At 35.7% G+C, this 27,457-nt stretch overlaps 2 protein-coding genes across 3 annotated transcripts in view; one reads left to right on the forward strand and one right to left on the reverse strand.

The window, feature by feature from the left end:
- Nucleotides 1-27,457, forward strand: part of kcnh8 (potassium voltage-gated channel, subfamily H (eag-related), member 8) — a 90,302-nt gene that overhangs the window by 5,809 nt on the left and 57,036 nt on the right. Inside the window, exons 1-3 of one of the 2 annotated variants that reach the window (XM_058752739.1) lie at nt 12,290-12,450; nt 22,559-22,792; nt 24,513-24,644. In XM_058752739.1, coding sequence (XP_058608722.1) covers nt 12,375-12,450; nt 22,559-22,792; nt 24,513-24,644 — 442 coding nt within the window. In that variant the 5' untranslated portion in view covers nt 12,290-12,374. Of the gene's footprint in view, nt 1-12,289; nt 12,451-22,558; nt 22,793-24,512; nt 24,645-27,457 lie in introns of those variants that run through there. The other variant, XM_058752740.1, reaches the window with a different exon arrangement.
- Nucleotides 228-8,642, reverse strand: satb1a (SATB homeobox 1a). Its single transcript, XM_058752743.1, has 11 exons — nt 8,324-8,642; nt 7,779-7,978; nt 7,517-7,693; nt 6,324-6,450; nt 5,880-6,003; nt 5,311-5,422; nt 4,024-4,406; nt 3,734-3,928; nt 3,389-3,544; nt 2,031-2,228; nt 228-1,946 (listed from the first exon to the last, which is right to left on the reverse strand). Exons 2-11 carry the CDS (start codon nt 7,951-7,953, stop codon nt 1,386-1,388), a joined length of 2,208 nt encoding a protein of 735 aa, XP_058608726.1. The 5' UTR covers nt 7,954-7,978; nt 8,324-8,642; the 3' UTR covers nt 228-1,385.

Raw genomic sequence — 27,457 nt, forward strand, 5'->3', positions numbered from 1 at the left:
ATGCATCAAAAATTAAGTTTTGATATATTTACAGTAGGAAATTTACAGAATATCTTCATGGAACAAGATAAACTTAATATGATTTTTGGCATAAAAGAAAAATAGATAGTTTTGACCCATACAATGTATTTTTGACTATTGCTACAAATATACCTGTGCTACTTATGACTGGTTTTGTGCTCCAGGGTCACAAACAGGATTGTCAATTCTGACACTACCTACCAGAGAAATAAAGTTATAATCAAGAATGCCTTCACAGTTAACAAACACATAAAGCCCATTTTCTAGTTCTTGAATAAAATGGCTTTAAATATAATGAACAATAACAAACAGTACAGATTTATTGTAATTCAATAGAGAGAGAGAACTATTCACTGTAATTCAAAGTGCTGTGTCTATTGTGTTTTGTTCTATTGACAATAATACAGTAATGTGCTGTTTGCTTCTAACATATAATACATCACGGTTTCAGGGTCTCTGGCAACAGTTCTTGTAAAAGACAACTCTGTCTGGCTGAAAATGCCACCATTAACACTGACCGACATTGCCTGCCACCTGTGAAGATTCAACTGAGGAATTGAGCAGAAAACCAGACAAACAATAAATAATACTACTATAAAATTGCAAATCACATTAATTTAGGGGTGTAAATATTTGCTCTAACAACAATTTAAATTAGCGATTCTTCCTTAAATTATGTGATACATTATGATAATGGTGACTTAATTAGGTTTGAATATTATAATCACTCCATTTCATTTTCATAGTCATACATGAGCGTTTTTACACCCCTAATATTAATAAAACATTTTTTAGAAATTAGAACATTGATGTTTAATGAATTCTTTCCGTGGCATTTTCATTTGTGAAATCTTCAAGTCCATCCAAAGTATGAGGTTTCAGGAAAACACCTGTAAATAAATACGCTACATGAAATTGTCAAATCACCCAGTATTCATTGCTGTTTGTTTGTTAATTAAATACACTACGATTCAAAAGTTTGAGGTTGGTATGATTTAAAAAAAAAAAAAAAAAAGCTCATTCAGGCTGTATTTATTTAATCAAAAATACAGTAAAAACAGTAATGTTGTGAAATATTATTACAATTTAAAATAACTTTCTATTTTAAATATTTTGAAATGTAATTAATCCTTCAGATCCTTCGAGATATCATTCTAATATGCTGATTTGCTTCTCAAAACAAAATCGTATTATCAATGTTGAAAACAGTTATGCTGCTTAATATTTTTATGGAAACCGTGACAGATTATTTGTTTTAGTATTCTAAAATGAATAGAAAGTTTAATGCATCCTTGCTGAATTTAAATATTACGTTTATTTAATCAAAATAGCCCCAAACTTTTGAATGATAGTGTATGCATTTTTTAGGAGTTTATGAATTGGCAGTAGGCGGGACTATCATCGCACTCCTCCTTACACGGAAGCTCCTCCTCTTTCTTAATAGTAATGATAAAGCGAGTTTGTGTAGATGCATTTTGCTCCACCACATCATCTTGTTTCCCTGTCATCATGTTTGCATTTGTCTCCTCATCGTTTTCCATTGTCTCCCTGCATTCCTCCTCTGCCTCCATGTAATCGTCTTCCCTTTCCTCAATCTCTCTTTCTCCTCGGTTGTCCTGCTCTTCCTGTCTAAGCCAGTTGTGACCATTGAAAAAGCTAAGAACAGCCTCTTTGGCTACTCCTAGTTGAGCAGATAGTGTATGAATGGCCTCTTGATCCGGATGTAGTCCCACTTCCTGAATGAAACTCTGCAGGATTGCATGGGCTTCTGGTGGTAAAGACCTGCCTCCAATATTTGGGCCCATGTGAGTGTCTTTGAGACATCCAGTGATGAGATGCTGCTGGAGGAAGTGTTGATGATGCTGAGGTGGAATTTTATGCAGTTGTTGGTGCTGCTTCAGAGGCACCATATGGTGTGGTATCACCTTTAGAAAAAAAATTTAAATATTCATAATGTACTGTAATTGTTTTCTTGAATGACAGTTGTAGAAGTTTGTGTGAGCACTCACTTGTAGTTGTTCAGTCAGTGGTCTTGTGTGTTTTTCTGAGTAGAACGTCTGCCCAGTATTGCTCTCTTGGTCATATATAACATCTCGCTCTGATTGGCTGAGATTTAGGAACTGGCGAATCAGAGACAGATTTTCCCACAGTGTACGATTCTGAGGCGATGGCTCCTCCTTCCAGCGCAGGAGCTCACATAGCCAGCCCTAAAACACAGACAAATACAGCAGGGTTCAAACATCTGAGACAATGTTCAAAATCTAATTTAAACCTAGACGTTAATGTAATATTTTAGGATTTTTTCAACCATTTGAAAATGTTATAATGTAAAATGAATAAGAAATATTTTATTTATGCTTTCTATGACATAAATATTTAAATATATAATAAATATTTATATGTAGGAGATAAATATTTAATTTTCAAGAAATATTTAAAATTCTGCAGTATTTCTAGGTCACCAGTCAAATAAGCAAAATTATGACATTAACCATGTGAATTCCTTTGTTCAAAATGTAAGATTTTCAAATTGTTATGCTGCTAATTTAATTTGTAATGGAAAAAAATAAGTTTCATTGGATAATATTTCACAAAATATTTTTTTTTCTGGTAATCAAATTTTCAATGGATAAAATGCAAAAAAATACAAATAAATAAATAAAATTAAAAAAGTCACAATTCCACTAGTGTTTTAGACATTTTGACCCTACACATTGTCTCATAAAACTGGGAGTGGTTTAATACTAATCATACTACAGTCTATGCATTCAAGGTATATAAATTGAATATAAATTTACTGTATTTAAATATATATGAAATGTATATTCCTTGAATGCAATGTAAGTGTTTTTAGACGAGTGTCTGTATACCAAGTATATCAAAATAGAAAATAATATTTCACATTATTAATATATTTACTGTATTTTTGATCAAAGAAATGCAGCCTTGGTGCAGCATAAGAGACTTATTTTAATAAAATTACATTTCTATTTAAAGAAATATATTTCCACTAGTATTTTAGACTTTTGGACACTGACATATCTTGTTAGTACATATCTTCTCATAAAACTGGAAGTGGATTAATACTAATTATTTTCATATTCACTATATTACAGTATATGAATTCTAGGTACAGTATATACTGCACATTTCCTTGCATTCCCTGCATTCATATAAATATTTATTATATGTTTAATTATGTATGAAATGTATATACCTCAAATGCAATGAAAGCTGCTTTGGATAAAATGTGTATATTGTATGTGTATGTGTCTTGTAAGGTGTACCTCTTCCCCCTTTTTTACTAGAGATTTCTTGTGCAATCTGTACCAATGTATTCCTTTTGTACACATGCACACACATGTACCTGACTCTTGGCAGCAGACACTTTTGCAAACAAGGCCTGCGACACTTTTGCTCGTCTCATTTCCTGCTGTATTTCATCATAGATGCCATAGTTTATTCCAGAATCATCGCATTCCACTTTGACTACAATGTCCTTGGAAACAGGTGAAAGTTTTGCCTGTATTGAGAGAGATATTTTTAATGACAACACTTTTGCAGACATTAACAAATGGCACTTCAATATTACCATTATTACTATGGTTAACTATGAGCTTATTTGTCTACAATAAGATGCACTGTCCATAGAGATTATAGCACATGCTAATTTGCATCTCAGGTTCATAATTAAATTTAAGTGACAGTAAACCTGAATGGGCAGAGGTGAGCCTGTATTGGTGTTGTAGGTACAGCTGAGGTTACGCTCTCTTTCCTCCAGATAAATAGAGTCTCTCTGGCTCTGTGGCAGTTGTAGGAAGCTCTGCATGGCCCTAAGGTTAACTAAAAGAGACTGAGATGCACACCGTGGGTCTTCTTCCTTGCGCAAGATCTCCGATAGCAAGCCCTGTTGCAAGTAATATCACAGACAGACAAATTAATATGTATACAGATACATAATATTTAAGAGATATGCACATATGCATATTTTTGTCATGTTACCTGAGTCCTGTTAATGGCCACTCGTGCAAACACGGCTTGGGAAACCCCTGCCCTCTTTAGTTCCTCACGCACCCAATGGTAAATTTCAGGTGACACGTCGGTGACAGGTGAGGGACATTGAGCTACTGTGGGTGGGGACACATTGCACTTGGGAGGAGTCCTTAGTGGTGCAGGATGAGGCCCGTGTGAGTGTGTGTGAGCGTGTGTGAGGAGCTGAGACATGGCGTGCTGCTGTGAGAGGAGTTGAGCCATCACCAGACCAGGCATTCCAGCCTGCATCTGGACAACACCACGTGACTCCGCCCCACTGCCTTCCATTGGTTGCTGGAACATGGTGGGCTGGCTGGAGGATGATGGTTGGTTGCAGTGTCTGCTCATGTCACCTGAGAGGAAATAAAAACCTTTAGTAGCTCGATATTCATATGAAATCACTGGAGTCTACTTAAAATTTACTGACAAAATCATCTTATTTTCAGCATATGCTGTGATAGCTTATCATATATACAGTTATTTTACTTTACTACAGTTTTTGTATCTAAAATTTAGATTTTTACATACACTACCATTCAAAAATTTGGGGTAAGATTTTTTTCATTTAAAAAAAATGTTTTCTATTATCAAAGAATCATGCAAAAATTAAGCACAGTCTTCACGAAAATATTAAGCAGCACAACTGTTTTCAACATTACTAATAAGAAGAAAATGTTTCTTGAGCACCAAATCAAAATATTACAATGATTTCTGAATGATCATGTGACACTGAAAACTGGAGTAATGGCTTCTGAAAATTCAGCTTTTCCATCACAAGAATAAATTACATTTTTAAATGTATTGAAATAGGAAACAGTTATTTAAATTTTAATAATAGTTCACAATATTACTGTTTTTCTGTATTTTTGATTTTAAAAAATGCAGCCTCGGTGAGCATAAGAGACTTCCTTCAAAAAAACTGCAAACTTTGATCGTAGCGTAGTCTATTGCTTTTTATTAAAATAGATTAATAAATTACGTACCGTGAACTAACAATGAACAATTTTACATAAATTTGTTCATAAAACAGTTTGTTCATAAAACATTTATTGTTAGTTAATACCACTCGAAATGTTAAAAATGTATATTTGGAAATTTTAAATTAATACATGCTGTAAATGATTGTTCTTTGTATATTCATGGATTAAGCTTTAATGTAAAGTGTTACCAAAAACACAAGATGACTACTTAAAGAAAGCTATAAATGTGTGAATATAGGAGCTATTCTTGGAGAACATACAGTAGGTTTCTACTCACCCATCATAGATTTTGCCCTCTTGTAGTGTTTGTACCACTGACCGAACTCCTGACATCTCGCAGCAGAGATGCTGGCATAGTAAGTGCCGTTCACTACTGATGAAATCATGCTCTTTCAAAAAAAAAAAAAAAAAAAAAGTTAATGTGTGTTTATGTGCAGGTAAAAATGTGATTTTGCCTCTCATTTCCTTTTTATGTGACCTTAACAGGAATTCAGTAGTTAACAGACTACTGGGCATACTAAAGTAAGTCTTGAGGTGTGCCTTAGAAGCGACTAAATGTGTCCAGAAAGGATGTGCTAAAAGTTTTTTGTCTCCTTGCTAAATAGATTTAATAGCTGGTTCTCCTAGGGATGGATCTTAATAGTAGGGGTGTATTCTTCAATGGAGAGCACGTCTTCATTCATAGTTCTGCTCTTTAACTATGTGATTTGAGACAATTAACCCTATTTTATTCTATAGCTACATGCAATTAAGCTATGGTTGATAAAGATTGTGTTTAAGTGCCTTGCAAAAATAGTGCATTTACAGTGTCTACTTGCGTACAAAGGTTTTTTTGTGAACATGTACCTGAGACAATGGACACTCTTTAGCCAGTGTGCTCTGATTCATCTCTTTCAGCAGCTCCTTCAGGGCATTTCTGACGGTAGAATGAGTCCATTGCTCAGCAGGCAAGTCCTCTAATTTAGAAACACTAAGAGAGTGAGAAAACATGCGTGAGTCAGTGAGAAAAACAGTGTACTGCAATAATTAATTACACTGTAGGACATTAATCACAAATAATTATTATTTCACAAATAGCTATATTATTAAGTGTTTATCCTCAAAACTTTAATAACTATAATAACTTTTAATAATTTTGAAATGAGTTTTAATACTAAATTACCTGTGAAAAATTATCCTTAATCATGAATCAGAACAGCTTTAATTTTCAGAGTGTAGTTCATCATTCTGATAAGCCTGTTTGCTGAAACCCAGAGACAGATGTGATCCAAGTGTGTGTGCCGGTTGTACCTGTGTAGCTTTATTCTTAAGGTGATGACATGGTAAAGATCTTGAAGCATGTCTCCTACTGTTGCCTCAGAGGTGTCTGTCACAGTGGACAGGGACACAGGGTTCCAATGGCCAACTTGAACCTGACCTAATGCAGAAATTAATATTTATTACAATATGACTACTATATATGATCCTTATATAGTTCCTGCCACCATAACTCCTTTTTTGTCTGTATTTTGGAGTTGTTGTTTTTTTTTATTATTTTACTTTGCTACATATTTTTCTCTTCTGGCAACCTAATAGTTTTCTGATCTTGACCAAGTTTACATTCTCTTGTGTCCCATCAGCTTTCTGCACTTCCTTTTCTATTTCTCGTTAAGTGTCTTGTACCTTTTGTCTTTTGCTTTTCATTACTTAATTGTTGTATCAAATAGGCAAATTATGGATCATATTTATAACCATTAGCATATTTATAACCATTTATAACATTAAGTACAGCTTAACTTAAGATTCGACCATCTAAACATTTTTGCAGTGTTTTTGTTTTTTCATTTGTTGTGTAATTTAATTGTCTAGACTTTTCAATGTTTAAATAGAAAAAGTACAATTAAATTTGATTATGTTGAATTGAATGTATCAATTAAGTATAATTACTGGAAATAGTTTGTATTATTTGTATGCTGCAGTTCAAAGGTTTGTTTGGGGTCAGTATGTTCTTTTTTCCCCCAGAAAATATGTGCTAAATTGATCAAAAATTACATGTTAAAAAGATTTCAATTTTTTTCCAATGCTGTTTTTAAAACTTTATGAAATCCTGGAAACTTTTTCACAGTTTCCACAAAAATATTAACTGTTTTCAGCATTGATGATAAGAAGAAATGTTTCTTGAGCACCAAATCAGTATATTAAAATGAAGCTTTGCCATCACAGGAGTAAATTACATTTAACATATATTAAAATAGACAATGATTTAAAATTATATTAATATTTCACAATATTACTGTTTGTAGCCTTGGTGAGGATATGGGACTTTCAGGTTTTTTGGGGTTTTTTTTCACATGGTTTACAGCATGTGTGATGCATATACCAGAAGATAAGATGCAGGCTGTGATGGTGCGGACTGGAACTAAAAGAAACAGCCCCATCCCCATCTTTCAGGCTTACATATTCAATTTGAACTGAGTGTGAATTATTCATTAGTGTGTGTGTACCTGTAGCCAGAGCCGCTGCGGTGTGTGTGTATCCCAGCTCTTGCAGTGCAGCCTCTGTAATCTGGCTGAACAGCAGGTCTTTCTTCAACAGCACAAATTCTGCATGCTCCGACCTCTTCCTCTCTGAGGGTGGGACATCACTCTGCTCCACCATACAGAACACAGGAATCAGACTGCCTGTAGAAAGGAGAATACGATCACTCAGATAATCTAATGAACAGACACGGTCTTGTATCTGTGTTTTATGCCCATCAGTGGATACCTTTCCTCCTGTTTGTGAGTAATGATGTTTGTTTGGAGGTCAGGCTCACAGGAGTGACTCCAGGTACAGGTAGATCTCTTGAATTCTCCATACGGGCCATTTTACATGGAGGATAAGAGGGTTCACACATGACGGGCCCCTGGGTGCCACTAGTAGTTGCCAAATGGTCCATCATCGTTTTTAATCTCAGCTCTCACAAACTACAGAAAATTACAGCATGAGGAAAGGAGAAAGTATAGAGAGAGAGAATTGTAGTATTGCTCTTTTTTCTTCTTTTCTCTCATGATAGTTTAAAATGGTCAGGCTGGTCTTTTTTTTTTTTTTACTGGTTCTAGACTTTTTTTTTTAGCTGGTTTCTTTAGACCAACTTGCTTCCCAGCTAAAGACCAGCTTGATCAGGCAAACAAACCAGCAAACCATCTAGGCTGGCTTAAGATGTTATTTGTTCAGCAGTAAAGAGCTGCTACAGGTGCTGCATATATGCTCAACCTATGACAAATCATCATCTCGTCTTCTTTTTATGCCCTATTTTTTCAGTCACTTACTTTATTGACTGCAGTGCTGTTTTCCGGTGGTTATAATCCTGCAGACGGGGATCCGAACATGCCGACAGAGCTAGCGCGCGTCCCAGGATCGCTCACTAACAAAAACACTGGCTCCAGAATCAGCGCGCGGGTCCGGAGACAAGCGACTCGAGAGCGGGTTTTATTTCATAAAGAAAGGTCTTTGTTCTTAACAAACGGAAAAAAACAGACACATTTAAATTAATAAAATAAGGGTAACAGTGAGGGAAAACGGCTCGTATAATATAATGCGCGAACACAGATCCGTAATTAAATCTCTAGGCGGCCCCACAAAGCATCATCAATGTGATGTCACCAAGAACGGACCAATCAGTTTCCAGCGGAAGTGCCTCCTGTCAGAATACATGACTGTTTTAGTATGGCAAGCTATTTGAACATTTAATAATTGATTTCTCAAGCATTTGTTAATATTTCAAATATCTAATGTACAACTTCAACTAGTCATACATTTTGATTGGCTTACATTGAGTGCTGTAAAAAAGTAGCCTCATGAAATGTTTTGTCCTTGGCCATATTGATACTAGAAAAATTTGGACAGCGTTGATGAGTAAAGACTATATTTAACTAATAACTATGACCAGATAAGTCAATTAAAGGTTTACAAAATACCTTATTCTTTAATGATGCTCTACTGATTTGCATTTGACTGAAATTTTAGTCATTTTAGTTTTTGGTGATGAATGTTTAGTTGTATTAACTTTTTCCTCACAGATGAAATGGAAATTTATGGTTTAAATTGAATTTAACCAAGTGTTGTTAGTTAAAAACATGTTGCCTTAAACAGTTCAAAAGATCCATAATATAGTTTTTGAACGAAATTAATATTTTATTTTGAAAAAGTACATAGAATTTATGAAACGTGACAGTAAAGACATATACAATATTTAAAAAAAGGTTTCTATTCTTTTAATAAAACAGTCCTGAAAAAAAAAAAAGTATGTATCCACACAAATATTAACCGGCACAACTGTCAACATTGATAACAAGAAATGTTTCTTGAGCACAAAGTCAGCATATTAGAATTATTTTATAAGGACCACGTGACACTGAAGACTGGCTGCTGAAAATTCAGCTTTACAAGAACAAATTGCACTTTTAAAATATAATAAATAGATAACATTATTTAAATTTGTAATAATATTTCACAATATTACTTTTTTTTTTTTTTTTTTTTTACAATTTTTATTATTAAATAAATACAAATAATTTTTATTAAGTAAATGCAACCTTGGTGAGCATAAGTGACTTCTTTCAAAAACATTTTTAAAAGTCTGATATTTTTCATGGGGTGTACTTAACATTTATCTATAATCATTTATAGTTTAAAAAACATGTAATAGAGGCTTGCCAATGTGTGTATAAATGCTGTGAGTACTGGTGGGAGGCAATACAATGATTGTTTCAGTTGACAAAAAACGTTAATCAGCCTCATCAAGTGATCTCTGTGATTAACGCTTGTTTGCACCTGTACACATGACAGTCACTCTATGTGGCAATCATTCTTTTCCGTGAGCTTAATCATAATGAACGGAGCTTCATTTGTGTCTTTATTTGCATGAGCTTGCATATTTATTTACAACCATATGAAATGCATTCAATACATATGATTATAATACAAAACTTTATTTTCATCATATAAAAGCATTCTGCAGCAGAATGATTACAGTTTTCACTACTGTGATAAGCATACATCAGTACACAAGAAACAGAGACAGACACATGATTGGATTATATTATATATGTCAATTTGTCAAGTCAGCTCTCCAGTGACTAATCGTATCTCAACGATTACCCCACAGCAACAACAGCAGTAATGATGAGAATATTACCATAATAATATAAGAAAATTCTTAATTAATGCTCTGTTATGTAACATTACTGTACAGCAAATTGCTACTTATTTGAATCATGTTTTCAACACTGCCACAGCACTTGGTGACAATTTGTATTGTAGTCTAAGGTGAAAGTGTGGTATTGTAACCGTATAAACAGTAGAGGGCGACATAGCCTTCTGCGTGTAATATGTTTTACAAAAAAATCGTTGTCTTTAGAACTTTTGGCTCTTGCCAAGTATGCAGAAATCATCTAATTTCTCTTTGGTCTACTTTTTGTCCTGCTGTTTTGATTTTAGTACTATTCCATTTACAGTAATCCGCCATTTAATATTATCCAAGTATAATTAAAATGGGCAGCACCAATGGAAATTGCAAAGAATTAAAATCCCACTCCTTTGTTCAAATAGGCCCACATTGAAAATATATTTTCTTTTTAACAAACAGGCTAATAATGTTGTTCTCAAAATACATTAGCAGCCCTACCATGTTTCTCAAATCTATTCCTGGAGGCCTCCCAACCTACACATTTTGGATGTTTCTCTAATCAAACACACCTGATTAAACTCATGCAGGTTTGTAGCGAGCTAGAACATTCTCAGACGTATTACATCAGCCATGCGATTACCTTTTGATTCATTTTATATCTACACTGTGACTTACAACCAACAACAGTGCATTTGGATCTTCTGCTTATTTGATGTACTGGTTTTTGCATAGTAGATAATAGGCAAGTATGCATATTTGGATGCAGGATGTGTGTCAGATTTCCAGTCTTAGGGGGCTTCCTGGACCTGCTTAGACCTTAAATGCTTTCTCTGTATGCAACCAGTTGAGACCAGCTGTGTTAACGTGAGGTGAAAGGGACACACTTCATGGTGCTCAACACTGACTGAACTAGGCCGTACTGTGAGAATGATTAATTACCTTTATGATAACAATGCACAAAAGTTACGTTCTAAATTTTAACCCAATAAAGTCTATTGTATCGTATTTGATATGCATATTTCTAAGGCCTAGTTAGTAATATGTGACCCTGAACCACAAAACCAGTCATAAGTAGCACAAGTATATTTGTAGCAATAGCCAACAATACATTGTATGTAAATTGTATGTAAAATTATCGATTTGTCTTTTATGCCAAAAAAAATCATTATTAAGTAAAGTGAACTCATTGATATTAAGTAAAGATCATGTTCCATGAAGATATTTTTTAAATTTCCAACTTTAAATATATCAAAACTTAATTTTGATTAGTAATATGCTTTGCTAAGGACTTCATTTGGACAACTTTTCCAACTTTTGGCAGATTTTCTCAATATTTTTAACCTTTAGATTTTCAAATAGTTGTATCTCGGCCAAATATTGTCTTAACAAACCATACATCAATGGAAATCTTATTCAGCTTTCAGGTGATGTATAAATCTCAATAAAAAAGAAAAAAATGTACCCTCATAATAAACACGTACTGCGTTGAAGCAACTTCATTTTTTTTACCAAGTAAACTTATGTATGAATAATCATGTTAAAATGTGACTATCAAATATGATTCATAAGGCATTTGAGGAATGTTTGTTGTTTATCACTCGATTATCACTATTGCATTGCATTAGGTATGTTTTGCCTCCACAGCTTTGAACATAAAACTAAGCAGTTCAATAACATCTGACTAAGACATATTATTGGGAGATAAAGTGTCACAAGTGATATTTATGTTTATGTAAGTAGTCTGCTATACTGTTATAAATATTTCATTTGATTTACATTAAAAGCCACCAGAATTGCACCTTCTTAAAAATAAATAAATAAAAAATAAAAAATCTGAATTTGTAACTTTTTTTCCTATTTCTGTATTCCCTTACAAAATAATACCCTATGTAGCCTATTATATTCCTGAAGAGCATAAAATATTGTTATCTTTAGGTTTACATCCAAACTCACGCACCATTTGACTAGACAGCTCGCGCGCCATTTACCTGACGCGCACCTGCGGGCGTCACTCCCAGTGACACGGGCGCGCGCATCCCCATCCAGCCTGCTCGCGCGCTTGTGAGGGAACGGGATCCACCGTGCCTCAGTCCGCTGAAAGCTCAGTTTCACCGGAGTGCTTCAAACTGTCTACCTTTGTCACTGACAACGCCGCGTCACTTTGATGGGGAATTCGATATCAGGGCGGGAAAATGCCTGTTATGAAGGGATTGCTCGCGCCACAGAACACATTTTTGGATACTATAGCGACGCGTTTTGACGGCACACGTGAGTTACCGCGATGGCATTTTACCCTGTTTCTGTGCAAAAACTATTTTGGTGTTTCTAATGAGACTTTTTCTCCTTAAAGAGGACCGAAAGTAATTTGTTTGGTCGTTTGAGTTGACAAATGTTTGTCAGAGCAAGTGCACTGTGAAATTGACAGTATATTTACTATGACAACAGATCAAAAGCATGATTCATTAAATATTATTAGGGTTAGAAATGAGTAAGTAATAGTGAAATTAGCTTCTCAAATGTAAATAATACAAAATGAGTAAATGCAAATAAATCGAAATAAATAGGAATAAAAACACCATGCTTATACTTAGTAAATAACACTTTAAAAGCTTCTCTGTTTGTTTTATATGTTTAGTTTTAAAAAGTTCAGTGTTGTGTGCATAATTGCATAATTGTTCAGTTATCTGCGAGAAATGTGCATTTTATGGTGTGCAAAGGCCATTAATTTGTTCCTCTACTTAGGACAAGAAGTACTTTGCACATTATCAAAATTCAGAAAGCATGTATATATGTATAGATATTGTGTTTCACACATTGTATCCATGCCTATCCATAAGTGTTTTTTTTTTTGAGTTTTGCATTGGAAGCACAATATTGCTCTAAAACTGAGCATCTGCTTGCTCAGCACCATGGACAGCGCACAAGGGCAACCCCTCGGTTGGATCTGTCAGAGCACTTAGGCTGCTTTGATGCTTAGATCAGTGGTTCTTAGTCTCACATAACTGCACATTTTGGATGTCTCCCTTATTTGACACACCCAATTTAGGTCTTGGGGGCACCCTACTAACAGTCTGATGAGTTGAATCAGGTTTATTAGATTAGGGAGACCTCCAAAATGTGCAGATCCACTGGCTTAGATGGTGGTGCATAATTTGGCTGTTCTAATGTTTATTTTTCATATAGAGCTCAAGCAGGGTTGGTAGAGATAACAGTAACAATCAGAGGGCTGTTTAATTAAAGTTCAGACCAATAGCCCAGATCATGCACGAAAAAAGACATGCTTAACGTCCGGATGAAATCCCTTGCGTGGCCCCAGGTAACGACCAGCATCGATCAAATATAATTGGTCGACCGCAGAACAGTCAGGCGGTATTTCATCTCAAGGCGTATTTGTGCGGTTGTAAAATGAGTCTGTCTGGATTTCTTTGGTGCGATAAAAGTTTACAGATTTCACAAAGCAAAGCCTGTCAGCTTTTATCGCTTTGTTCCAAACTGTTTTGGTGTCCTAACAGAAAGAACTTGTACCATCCTACCTTATCACATTCTACATTTAGGTAACTTGTTTTCCCCCATCTATTTCTAAGGTTTGAGAAATGAGAACCGAGACTGTGTTTTATTTTAGCGCTAGAGCTCCCACCACAGGAATCCTTCTCAAGGGACATGGTGTCCTCTGGGCTGCTGGGTCCATATATTACCAAACTGTGATGGCGTGTACCCATGTGACTATGGTTTGTCCTTCAGGGGAGACTACCTGTACGGCTGTCGCACCTTGGGCTGCCGCAGGTAACATGGCTGAGAATAGCACAGGAATGGCTGGAAATAGCGCCTGTCATATTGGAAGGAAAGTGACAACAATGACACAGGGGGCGATAATAGAGAACACCCCATTAGGTGACATCCACGGTGGCTCTCCAAAAATGATACATGTGGAGAGCATTAACAAAGAGGTTGAATTTTTTTTTTTTTAATGGTTGATGGATGTTGTGTTGATAAACATCACAGACATAAATGAAAGAGCACGCACCCAAGCCAATGCAGAAATGCTGTTGCCAGTTTTGATTTTGTAGGTGCTGTACAAAGCCAAATCTTTTGTGAGGAAAATCTTATGCTAGTCCATACAAAATTGGCAACCGCAATGGGAATGTTATCAGGGTTTTCAAGATATTCAAGGTGGTTGCTGTCATGTTCCAGGTGGTTGCTACGTGGTCTCTGTGTAATTCTCGTCTCTAGAAATGGTTTGCTTGGCTTTTTAAAAGTAAGTGTAAAGGATTTTTGCCATTTGTATCATTGTATCATATGCCTGTTGAAAATTATAAGTTAGACCTTTCTTAAACAATCTGAAGTATTTTGCAGATATTTTAAAGACTGTTTCAATAGTTTTTACCAATCCAATCACTATGGTTCAAAGCAACATGGGACCCCATTAAAGCAATAGTTCACCCAAAATTAGCTGTGTTCAGGATGTCATGGGTTTGTTTGTTCATCGGAACAGATTTGGAGAAATTTAGCATTACATTACTTGCTCAGCAATGGATTCTCTGAAGTAAATGGGTGCCGTCGGAATGAGCATCCAAACAGCTGATAAAACATGAAAATATGGATTATTGTGATGTTTTTTTATCAGCTGTTTGTGCTCTCATTCTGGCATGTAATCCACAACACTCCAGTCCATCAGGTCTTGTGAAGTAAAAAGCTGAATGTTTGTATTAAACAAATTCATCTTTAAGATGTTTTAACTTCAAACCAACTAAAATATGAATTCATAATCCCTAAAGCTGCTTTCTCCAATGAAGAAGTCATGACAATCAAGAGAGAAATATACACAGCAGATAAAGCACTCACTGTAAAAAAGTTTACTTTTGAGTCGCATAAACTAAAAAATGCTATTTTCTTGAAACTACATAAAAACCCTTGTCAGACCAACAAAATTACCCCAAATGTTGTCCCAACTAGTCAAACACGGTTGTCTGAACAAAGAATTTCATATTGTTGAAATGTTAAGGCTTTGTGAGTTCCCAGCTTGCATTTCAGCATGAATAAATTATGCAGTTACTGTCATAGGATGTTGTTGTTGTTTTATCATTATTGTTAGTTATTGTTGTACTGTGATGTAAAGGGCTCATCATTTTAACATTTGTTGATTGCCACCGTTCTTGAGGTTAGTGTCTAGTTTTGAGGCCTAGAGTATGTTCAACCACTTTTGTCCGTTTTCTGGATATCTTAGTCTTGTAAGTTGTTTTACAAACAAAGACAATATTGTCTACTTATTAGACTAACTTATCCATTAATGTTTGTCATTTGTAAACAAGTAAAAAAAAAGTTCACAGAACATAATTTGAGATACACTGGAAAAGCATTACGAGTCTTTTTAACTAACAAAACTGCGTTAGCTGAACAAAAAAAGAGACATGTGACTTTACTCAGTGACTTTGGTTGAGTGAACAACTTAGTCCAAAGTTGAGTAAACTCAAAAAAGCTGTGCAGCAAGTTGCCTTGAAATTTTGTTAAGAAAACTTTTTTACAGTGCTGTTTACAAGCAAAGACTGTTCTAAACAAATATATTGGTGCATTTTTTTTAACAGGGGATGGAATGTTTTCACTGGAGGAAGCGCAATTATGGATTATGGATATTTTGGCCAGAACGACAGTTTAAAATTAAAATGACATGATGGATTTGTTTCTTACAAACGCACAGCTTTTCACTTCACATGATGGACTAGAGTCATGTGGATTGATGATTTTGTCAGCTGTTTGGATTCTGATGGCTCCCATTCACTGCAGAGGATCCACTGATAAACAAGTGATTACGTAATGCTAAATTTCTCCAAGTCTGTTTGGATAAAGACAAACTCATCTACATCTTGAATGGCCTGAGGGTGAACTATTCCTTTAACTTTCATTGTATGGACAAAAAACATCTTTTGTTGCTCAAAAGAAAGAAAGTCATGCATGTTTGGAATGACATGAGGGTGAATAAATGATGACAGAATTTCTTCTTTTTTTGATTAAACTATCCCTTTAATAATTTGAATCAGCTAAAAACACATCTCTTCCATCTTTATTTGACCCTCTAACTCTGGCACTCTCTATTCTAATTCTATTCTTTAAAAAAAACAACTTGTCACTTTTAGACTTGCACTCTATTCATTTACTGCTTGTTCTCTTTAAAAAACAAAAAAAAACTAATATTAGCTTTTCTAATCTTTTTGTATTCTATCCGTTTCTTTTATTTATTATACAATTAACAAAAACAAAAAAGGCCTCTAACACTAGCTTGCTCTATTCTTTTTCTATTCTATCTGTTTTCTTTTTATTTATTATATAATTTTAAAAAAACTTGCTGCGCGTACTGTGTTAAGCTAACTGACACTTGTTATAGCACTTGCATATCATTGCTCTTTTGATTGCTTCCATTGTCCTCATTTGTAAGTTGCTTTGGATAAAAGCATCTGCTAAATAACTAAATGTAAATGTAATAATTGGGTTCAGACTTCAGAGTTTTGAAAAATCGCTAACCTTAAGTATGATAAATAGAAAAGTGATGCTTTCCTTAGCGAGCACCACTAATTACACCCTTTACTTCATAATCTTGTGCAACATTCAAGTTACATAAGAAAGCCTGATGGCTTGTTATTGTCAAGAGAAGCTATACATGTATTAAACTCCCTCTGCAGCATCCTAATGTGTGTGCTTGTTGTTATGTGTTAATATTCCGTCAAGACGAAAGACTTCAAAATACTCTTTTCATGCAGGTACCTGTCAGGACAGCATATGGTGGGTAATTACAGTAAAGCAGTGTGTGTGTGCCAGTTGCGTGTGTTTGCAGTTGTGTGTTACCCAAAGAAAAGGAGAGAGTGTGGTTAACTGTGAAAGAGTAATTTAGAGTAATTTTGGATGAGTCCTTTTAAAAGAACACTTCAAGTAGATGCTTCCGTTGGTAAAATTACGAAGCGCAGGGTTAGACACCCAAGTCAGGTAATGGAGATATTTCAAGCAGTGCACTCTTGCATGTAATGCATAATCACACTGCCAGCGAACTCAACACGTATCAGGCACAAAATAAGGAAATTGGCATGTCTGCTGCACCTCTTACAGTTGGGAACAGATCTGTAGGTCTGAAAGACGGTAAAATTGAGGCTCTAGACCGGGAGAACAATGTGTGTCTATTGTTTGAACTTGGGATAGAGATGTCAGTGTGCTGTTCTTCTGTTGTTCACTGAACTTCACACAGAGCTGAAACTGAGCTCATCAGTCATCATTAGGGAAGAGAGAGAGGGACTGGAAGCCTAAGAGGGAAAACAAAAAAAGATGGAAGGGCTAAAGAAAGCATGCAGGGAAATGAAGCAGCAGAACATGGTCTTTTGCCTTTGCGTATTACAGGTTGACATTAGTGGATGGTGGAAACAGGACAGCGTGAGGATGCACTCTACAATTTCAGCAGGGTTATCTACACGGATCAGACCAGAATACAGATAGAACTCTCACTTACTGTTCCAGAGTCTCTGAGAATGGAATTCTGGAATCGTGCCAGTCTAGACTTTCAGACCTTGCCATCCTCCTTTGTCTTATTAACATTCAGAGAATACTTTTGTGTGCTCTGGCACGAAGCATGAATTGAAACTAAATTTGAAGGACCCTGCTGAGACTGTGACAAAAGATTATGTAACCACAACAGATTAGTTAAATAAAAAGGTTGAAATGATTAGATGCAATGGAGCCATTTCAGACTCTTCCTATTGCTGCTTCGTTTATTGCTGAAAGGATTTTAGCACCATATGCAGATGGTTTTAAATTAGTGCGCTTAGTTTCTTGTCAGTTCCGTCATGCCAGTAGAGCTCATTAGCTTTGCGTATTTAAAACGGTAGTTTTTACTGAGATTCAAGAGTCTATTATACATAAAAACGTGCTTGGGTCATATCAGTGAAGAAGTTAAATGTTTTCTCCTTTATCTGTGCTCAAACCTGTTCTTAGATGTCAGCGCAAGATGTAATACATGATGCATTATACAATCCATTCTTTCAAGGAAATAGGATTCAGAACAAGAAGACAGTCAAGATCTCAAGACAGCAAAATCAAGGCTGAGCTAAAAACATACTTAATCATAAGCTCTCTATACCTTAAGATTTTGAAGGATGTGCCCTACACTTAGAATACTAGTCTACGGTTTATTGTGTAATGTGCACAGTATACTGCACGCCGTACAGTATCACATCACATTACATTTCATTTAGAGAGATATGCCTAGTTATGACATTAAAATGGTATTAAAAATTAACTGTACTAAAGCACACAATTACCAAAATTACATACAATCTCTGAAACCAATGCTACAAGCAGTATTCTACTTTGAAATGTCTAATTTAAATTGACTTTCATTGTACAGACAAAACCCAATGAAATCTTCTTTATTTGTGTACTTTGTTTGACGACAGACAGTCATACAAGTTTGGAATGACATGAGGTTGTGTAAATAATGACATAATTTCCATTTTTAGGGTGGAATGTCCCTTTTAAGTCATAATTTTTGCTATTCTGTTTTGTGCCAGTAGTGACACAGAAATTTCAACTAGTGATGTTAAAGTATTAAGTCCACGAAAGGTCAAGTTTAGTATATTGCATTGTAGGGTACAGTATTTCATGCAGTGTGATACTGCACATTGAGACATAGTAGAATTGCATGTTGGAAAAGCATATTATTTATTCCAGGAAGAATAAAAGTATTAGAGTAACAGTTTTCAGATCGTATTTCTCATAGACTAGAGTATTCGTCATTCATGTATAGCTCACATCCAGTGTCCATTCTAGCCATCTTCGGCCTACCTTGAGTCTCTATTTAATGCAAAAAGAGGCTTCAGATGCAAGACTGCATTGCAATAGAAGGTTCCAGCATCTGTCCCATCATTCCATCCCCCAAACATCTCTCTCTCTATCTCAACCAGTTGTTCTCTCCATTCCTCTTTTCCTTGCGTTCTTCCTCCCCTCACTAATCATACTGCCTCTTTAAATAGCTCTCAGGTGTTCCTGTTTGGGACATAGACTCACAAGAGGGGGACAGAGGGAGGAAGTATGTGTGTGTTTTATACAACAATCTGGGGCAGACGAGAAATGTGGACATTCCCCCTCTCTCTCCTGCCTCAACTCTTTTTTCCCCCTCCATCTTTCTGCATGTTTTACAGAGTAGATATGCAGTTTCTTGGATATACACGCACACACACACCCTGTTTTTACAGTCTGGATTCAATCTGTCCAATTAAACATAAACTGACAGAGTAAACCACATGAGGTCTGGTATGGAAATGAGAGAGGATGATTTTTTTTTTTTTTTTTTTTGCTTGTACACGCTGTCTGTGCCAGTGCATACATGAAAACATGTCTGAGGATAGGATAAGGATGCATTTTGCACAGTAAACACTGTGTGCGTATATATAGATAAAACACAAATATGATTAGATATCCTTAGATATACACAAACACTCAGCTCCACTTTTGAATGAACAAGTAGGTATTTTCAGCTGTTGTCGCATTGCTGGCCAAAAGGTTATGACCTGGGAGTGAGTAGATGGACAGTAAGATAGATAGATTTCTCTTCTGGGATGTGCTGTCGTCTGTAGACTGCAGAACCAGAATGGCTAGTAGGGCCACTTTGGCATGCATCAATGTCAGTCATTGTGAAAATATTCATAGCAACTGTTTTCAGTCATTATTTTTGTGTGTTTTTGCTCTGTTGATTCTGTCACAGTACTTAATCAAAGTCACATCAGATGGGCATACACATAATAGGCAGGAAATCAGAAGGAAATTCCTCTGTTTTGTGCCAGGGTTATTATAGTTAACCAGAATTAAAATCATAGAGAAAAAATAAATAAATAAATTGTTGCTTAAAATAAAATAAATTTTAACTGAAATAAAAAAATTAAAAATAAATTTCTTTTAGCTAGTTGCCAAGGTAACATTTCTCATTTTCAGTGTAACTTGATGTACTAAAATAATTAAAGCTATATACATAGAGACATACTGACAAAAAAAAGTAAATAAATAAAAAAAATACTAGACCTTTGTGAAGTGAATTAGGAAATATTAAAATTGAAAAATGAATTCAAAATTGTAATAATACTATAATGGTAGCTCACTGCTTAGGTTGTGTGTGAATGTTTTTCATAAACCCTGGGAGCCGAAGCCATGAAAGTTCATCATAAGAGTTACAGTCACATTTAGTGAGAGACATTTAGTGAGAGATAAAGTTATAAAGTTGTATCTGCTTATAATGTTTTTGCTAAAATTAAAATGAGGAAGGTTTTTTTAAAAAAATCACTTTTTGACATTGTTGGTTTGATTTAAAAAAAAAATCCAGTTTAAATCTGTTATTGAAATTCTGTTATTAAAAATATTGATAAGAAAAATTATTTTAATTTTATGGCCAATAAAATATTAAATGGACAATGTTATGCATTTGGACTACTATTAATTCAGCATGCAAAAACTGAAATCTGTTATAGAAAAAGCATATTGCTTTAATTTAGTGTTCGTAATAGTAGAGGGGGAATCTCTGGGATTCTGTATAGATCTCAGAGAATTATATCCAATTAATATATTGAATGATTACTTGAGGTTTTATACTGGAGAGTTTGTGTCTTTGCTATTGTTACATGTGCACAGCAACTCCCTGACATGCACTCATAAAGGGATAGTTCACCCAGTTAACTCACCCACAATCATTCCAAACCTGTGTGATTTTCTGTCTTGTGCTGAACACAAATAAAGATATTTTTAAGAATAATGATAACCAAACATTTTTAGTTCCCACTGACTTGTATTTTTTGTCCATACAACGGGAACCAAAACATCATTCAGAATATCTTCTTTTGTGCTCCACAGAAGAAAGAAAAATCATACAGGTTTGGAACAACATGTGGGTGAGTTAATGATGACAGAATTTTCATTTTGTTTTGGAATCCCATTAATTTAGTGTTTGATTATTACCATTTTTGGTCAATGACTGTTTGGTGCCGATAAAGAACCTTTCACAGTTCATTCTGCTGTCTAATTATGAATGGTTACTGTCTTTTCTTTCCTTTCCTCCTTTTCTCTGTTTTTTTCCACCTTTTCCTTTGCTTTCTCACTCTCTTTCTGTCTCTCTCAGCATCATTCTTTTCCCTGCCATTTAAATGTTCTTTTTTTGCAGTTATTTCTCTCTCATCGTCCCTCTTCTCATATCTCTCTGGGTCTGACCCCCCAACACGTACGATGTTATAAATGAGTGTCTAACTTTACTTTTGCTTATGTGTGCAGAACAACTCTCAGTAAAGTTGTTCAGCCCCAAATGTCTGTCTCCTCGCCACGTGAACGCTTCTCATAAATGACAGTGTTTAATAACGCTCGTGCATGTTAGTCTGGGGATTCAGGGATGAGGCTCGCGAAGGCTGTCCTTCGAGAAACATTTACAAGGCAGCATTGTTGTATTCATTTATAATGCGTGGATGCTATTAATCTGTTTTGACACAATGACGGGGTAAAACAATAAAACAAGTCGAAATACCAAAAAATTATCCAGGCAGGAAATTGGTTATGTAATGAAATCAAAACAAAGCCTTTCACATGAAGAGCAGCTGAAGCTTTCTGTCTAAGACATGTCATGCAAGGTCGTGTGACTTTGACAGTGCTTTAGAGACATAAAACATAACTGAATTAAATGAGGTAAAAGAAAAGTATGTTCAAGCATTAAAACTAAAACAAATCAAACTAACTTATACAAACTTATACTAACAGTTTACTTACTCAGCTGTTCAATTGTAAAATTACAAAAACTGTAAACTTTTTAAAATTGTCAAAATGTTTTCAACATTGATAATTCTTTGAGCACTATATATATGTGTGTGTGTGTGTCTATACACACACACAGATATGAACTGATGAACTGTATATATTCAACATTAAAGTGCCTGTACTGCTGTATTTTAGATTATTTGTAGTCTACAAAGCACTTTTTTGGGTATGGAAATTGCTGGATGGAAGCATTACAGCATTCTTGTATATTCAGCATCAATTTCAAGCGTTCAGTTGTTAATGTTCTGATGCTTCAACCAAGCTGCATCAACTTCAGTTTGCTTGAAAAGATTTAGTCTTCACAAATTTTGTTTCAGGAGAATTAATGGCACTGTAAAAGAGATAACAATGTAACTGATCAGATAACAGATAACTGTGGTTTAATGAACATAACAGGGCATCTGATTTGTCCCTATTCTATAACAAGAAAGTTATACCAACATGGCCTGTAGTAAAACAGCAAACTAAAATCCTATGGGAGCATCTGGTTAAAATTTAATAAGGAACAACCAGTAAACTAAATTTTTTTGCTTGATGTTTGTGTTTCTAACAGACAGCAACTTCATCCTGGCCAATGCACAAGTGTCCAAAGGCTTCCCGATCGTGTACTGCTCGGATGGATTCTGTGAGCTTTCTGGATTTGCCCGAACCGAGGTCATGCAGCAGAGCTGTGCATGCAAATTTCTGTATGGGCCGGAGACCAGCGAGCACATCATTCTTCACGTGGACTCTGCACTTGAGGATCGTAGCGAGCTCAAGGAGGAGATAATGTTCTACAAAAAGAACGGTGAGAAGAAAAAAGTTTAGCATAATGCATTTTGCTTGGTGTTGTTGCTTGCAAAGCTTGTTGTACATGTAAAAACACCCAATGTAATGCATTTTGACAAATGCAGGATGTTTAGTGTCAGGTTGAGTTTCATTTGCATTGATCTTGGGAATTTTGCCATCCCCGTAAAACTATTAGTAGCAGTTCCACCTTTAAAAGGAGACCAGTTATAGTACATGGAAAGTTGTGTGATACATCACTAGTAGCACATGGAGGTATTACAACACATCTTAACAAAGTGAAATCTCTAGCCATTGTTAGAAGCAGATGGTTTTATTAGAGTTGGTTGGCCAAAAGCATCAGAGAGACTCTAAAGTCGGATTACAAACTAAAGTCCAGCAGGTGTGCAGGTTTATTTGTGGAATTTACGACAACATTGAAACGGATGTCTGTCAACCCTTCAAATACAAATTTAAGATTCATTTTCCTTAATATGGTATATCTCACTCCCTTCCACATTTTATTTTTCTACGAAATGGTCAATTTTGAGATTGGAGATGAGTCAAAAAGTATGTTCTTCATCTTTTGCTGGATTAGTAACTAAAAAATACCATAGTACTGTTTTTTGAGTGGGTACCATTTGGTGTCCAATTAAGTACATTTAAGTAATATGTACACACTATGGTTTATAAATATAGTATTCATTATGGTACCACTGCAGTGCATGTCTGTATTATATTATATTCAGATACATCTTCAAACAAAGCTGTGGTGTTTTAGCACTTTGTTGTACCGCTTTCCTCTTGCTCATTATAATACATTACAGTATGTATTGTATTATATTATATTTTATTATATTAAATTACATTATATTTTACAAATATGTGTATTTTGTTTGCTAAGGTCTTACATTCTCAAACGATGGTGTGGCGTTTTAACACCTCCCTGTACCTTTTCCTCATGCTCATTCTCCTCTCCCCCTTTGTTCTATATTGAATGGAACATCTCCAGCACACTTGTCCTAGAGAGCGTTATTATTTCATCCCCTTTTTCTTCTCCATAATGGTGAGGCTTTTTCGTGAGGAAATGAGAGATTTGACAAAGACTTCTCCAGCTGTGAGCAATCAGACGGAATTCCCCCAGAGGCTTCCAGTAACAGCTACTGGTGGAGAGAGAAACACACACACACACACACAGCTGAACACACATATAAATGCCCTGTCGCACACATACACCCACACCGCTCAATACTCACAGACAACCGAGCATACACGCACACACCTACATGGGAATTGGATACCATAATGGTGCCGCTCTTTTTGGATGTACTGGTCTTTTTTTGTTTCAGGTTTTTTAACACTTTAAATAGACTGGAAGTAATGTTTTGCCAAGTAAGCTAAAATGTGCTTCCTGTGGTAACAACTAAATTAACTAGTTTTATTCAGTGCAGAAATTCTATTTAAAGTCAGTGTGAATTGCAACCCATTTTACTTATATAATGTAACATATTTAAGGACACGGTATATCCAATTAAAAGGGCAAGGAAGTGGATCAGAATTTGATGCAAATTTGCAAAAACAATGCTTAAGTAGATATCGGTTGACATTATCAAATAGCTGGAGTGGCCTTAGTGACAAGTAGCTCTTCAGTGAGACTTTGCTCATTGTCTTGTTTGTGAAAGTCTCTTACTGTCTGTATATGTATGTGTTTATGTATTTTGCCTCTCTCAATTCCACTGCAGGTAGTGTGTTCTGGTGTCTGCTGGATATTGTGCCTATCAAGAATGAGAAGGGAGATGTGGTCCTCTTCCTTGCTTCTTTTAAAGACATCACTGACACCAAAGCCAAATCTATACTTGAGGAGAAGAAAGAAGGTTTGTACATGATGAATGTTTATGTATGTGCTTGAATTTCTGGATGCCAAGATATACATGACTTTTTTTTTTTCTGAAATAATATATATATATATATATATATATATATATATATATATATTAGGGGTGTCAACGTTAACGCGTTAACGCATGCGATTAATAAAAAAAGTTGAATGCGTTAATATTTTTTATCGCAAATTAATCGTTTGATAAGGTTTGACCCCAACTTCTTGCCGTCATCGCAGCGCGGAAGGTTATCTATCATTGTGTGATGAGGGTACAGCGAACCAGTGTTGCCAGGGTAACGGCACAAGTGGCTATTTTGAAAATACAGCCGCGGGAAAAAATTACAGATCCGTGGGTTGCGGTTTTTTGGGCTACTTTTATAATGTACCACGGCTGCCCAAAGTGTATATAGATAAATAAAAATTAAAATAGATCCTTTTACTAATGTGTATTATACTTGGAATGTATCCCTGGCAACTTAAGAACGGAGAGACGGTAACATCACAAACAACGTGAGTTTCAGCAGAGCATACATGTTAAGGCTTTTACACAGCAGAAATAAACATGACAACAGCAACTATAGATTATATAAGATAATAAACACACGATTACGATAGATATGGTCTGTATGTGATTTTCTTGAGTGAATGTGTACATCTGAAATGCTAATTTGTGCAGCGATATAAAAGGCTATAATTAGCATATTTTAACAACATAAACGACCAAATTCCACATGTGATCGCAAAGGAAGTTATTACAAACACTCGATGGTGGTTTGAAGTGAGTTGTGAGTAAAAGTGCACTATTAATCTCATAAATTGTCTTACATAGCATGATGCTAATATTAGCTCTAATGCACCTGCAGAACTGGTCCAATTCTTCTTCATAATGCATTTTGTCATAATACTTAATGTAAGGTCGCATGAAATACTTTTGATAATAGTTGGGTAAATGTATACTGGGATTGAAGCGATATGGCTTGGTAAACATTTTATTGCCAGTTTAAAGGCTGATAATGGCTGAATAAAAACAAAAAAATAATGATAAAAGAACAATAAGGATTATGTCTCATACCTGGCGGAAGTGTGAAAGGTTATATTTCCTTAAACTAGTTTGTCATGCATTTCTTTTCAACACATTTACAGGTAAATCCTAGTATTTTAAAATTGCGATAAATCATGATTAATCACAGTCCATCACTGTGATTAACACGATTAAATTTTTTAATCGATTGACAGCACTAATATATATATATATATATATATATATATATATATACAGTGAGGAAAATAAGTATTTGAACACCCTGCTATTTTGCAAGTTCTCCCACTTAGAAATCATGGAGGGTCTGAAATTGTCATCGTAGGTGCATGTCCACTGTGAGAGACATAATCTAAAAAAAAATCCAGAAATCACAATGTATGATTTTTAAACTATTTATTTGTATGATACAGCTGCAAATAAGTATTTGAACACCTGAGAAAATCAATGTTAATATTTGGTACAGTAGCCTTTGTTTGCAATTACAGAGGTCAAACGTTTCCTGTAGTTTTTCACCAGGTTTGCACACACTGCAGGAGGGATTTTGGCCCACCTCCACACAGATCTTCTCTAGATCAGTCAGGTTTCTGGCCTGTCGCTGAAAACACGGAGTTTGAGCTCCTCCAAAGATTCTCTATTGGGTTTAGGTCTGAGACTGGCTAGGCCACACCAGAACCTTTATATGCTTCTTACAGAGCCACTCCTTGGTTATCCTGGCTGTGTTCTTGGTCATTGTCATGTTGGAAGACCCAGCCTCGACCCATCTTCAATGCTCTAACTGAGGGAAGGAGGTTGTTCCCCAAAATCTCGCAATACATGGCCCCGGTCATCCTCTCCTTAATACAGTGCAGTCGCCCTGTCCCATGTGCAGAAAAACACCCCAAAGCATGATGCTACCACCCCATGCTTCACAGTAGGGATGGTGTTCTTGGGATGGTACTCATCATTCTTCTTCCTCCAAACACGTTTAGTGGAATTATGACCAAAAGTTCTATTTTGGTCTCATCTGACCACATGACTTTCTCCCATGACTCCTCTGGATCATCCAAATGGTCATTGGCAAACTTAAGTCGGCCTGGACATGTGCTGGTTTAAGCAGGGGAACCTTCCGTGCCATGCATGATTTCAAACCATGACGCCTTAGTGTATTACCAACAGTAACCTTAGAAACGGTGGTCCCAGCTCTTTTCAGGTCATTGACCAGCTCCTCCCGTGTAGTTCTGGGCTGATTTCTCACCTTTCTTAGGATCATTGAGACCCCACGAGGTGAGATCTTGCATGGAGCCCCAGTCCGAGGGAGATTGACAGTCATGTTTAGCTTCTTCCATTTTCTAATGATTGCTCCAACAGTGGACCTTTTTCACCAAGCTGCTTGGCAATTTCCCGTAGCCCTTTCCAGCCTTGTGGAGGTGTACAATTTTGTCTCTAGTGTCTTTGGACAGCTCTTTGGTCTTGGCCATGTTAGTAGTTAGATTCTTACTGATTGTATGGGGTGGACAGGTGTCTTTATGCAGCTAACGACCTCAAACAGGTGCATCTAATTTAGGATAATAAATAGAGTGGAGGTGGACATTTTAAAGGCAGACTAACAGGTCTTTGAGGGTCAGAATTCTAGCTGATAGACAGGTGTTCAAATACTTATTTGCAGCTGTATCATACAAATAAATAGTTAAAAATCATACATTGTGATTTCTGGATTTTTTTATAGATTATGTCTCTCACAGTGGACATGCACCTACGATGACAATTTCAGACCCCTCCATGAT

This window comes from Onychostoma macrolepis, chromosome 19, assembly GCF_012432095.1.
Source record: "Onychostoma macrolepis isolate SWU-2019 chromosome 19, ASM1243209v1, whole genome shotgun sequence".
NCBI classification, from domain to species: Eukaryota; Metazoa; Chordata; class Actinopteri; order Cypriniformes; family Cyprinidae; genus Onychostoma; species Onychostoma macrolepis.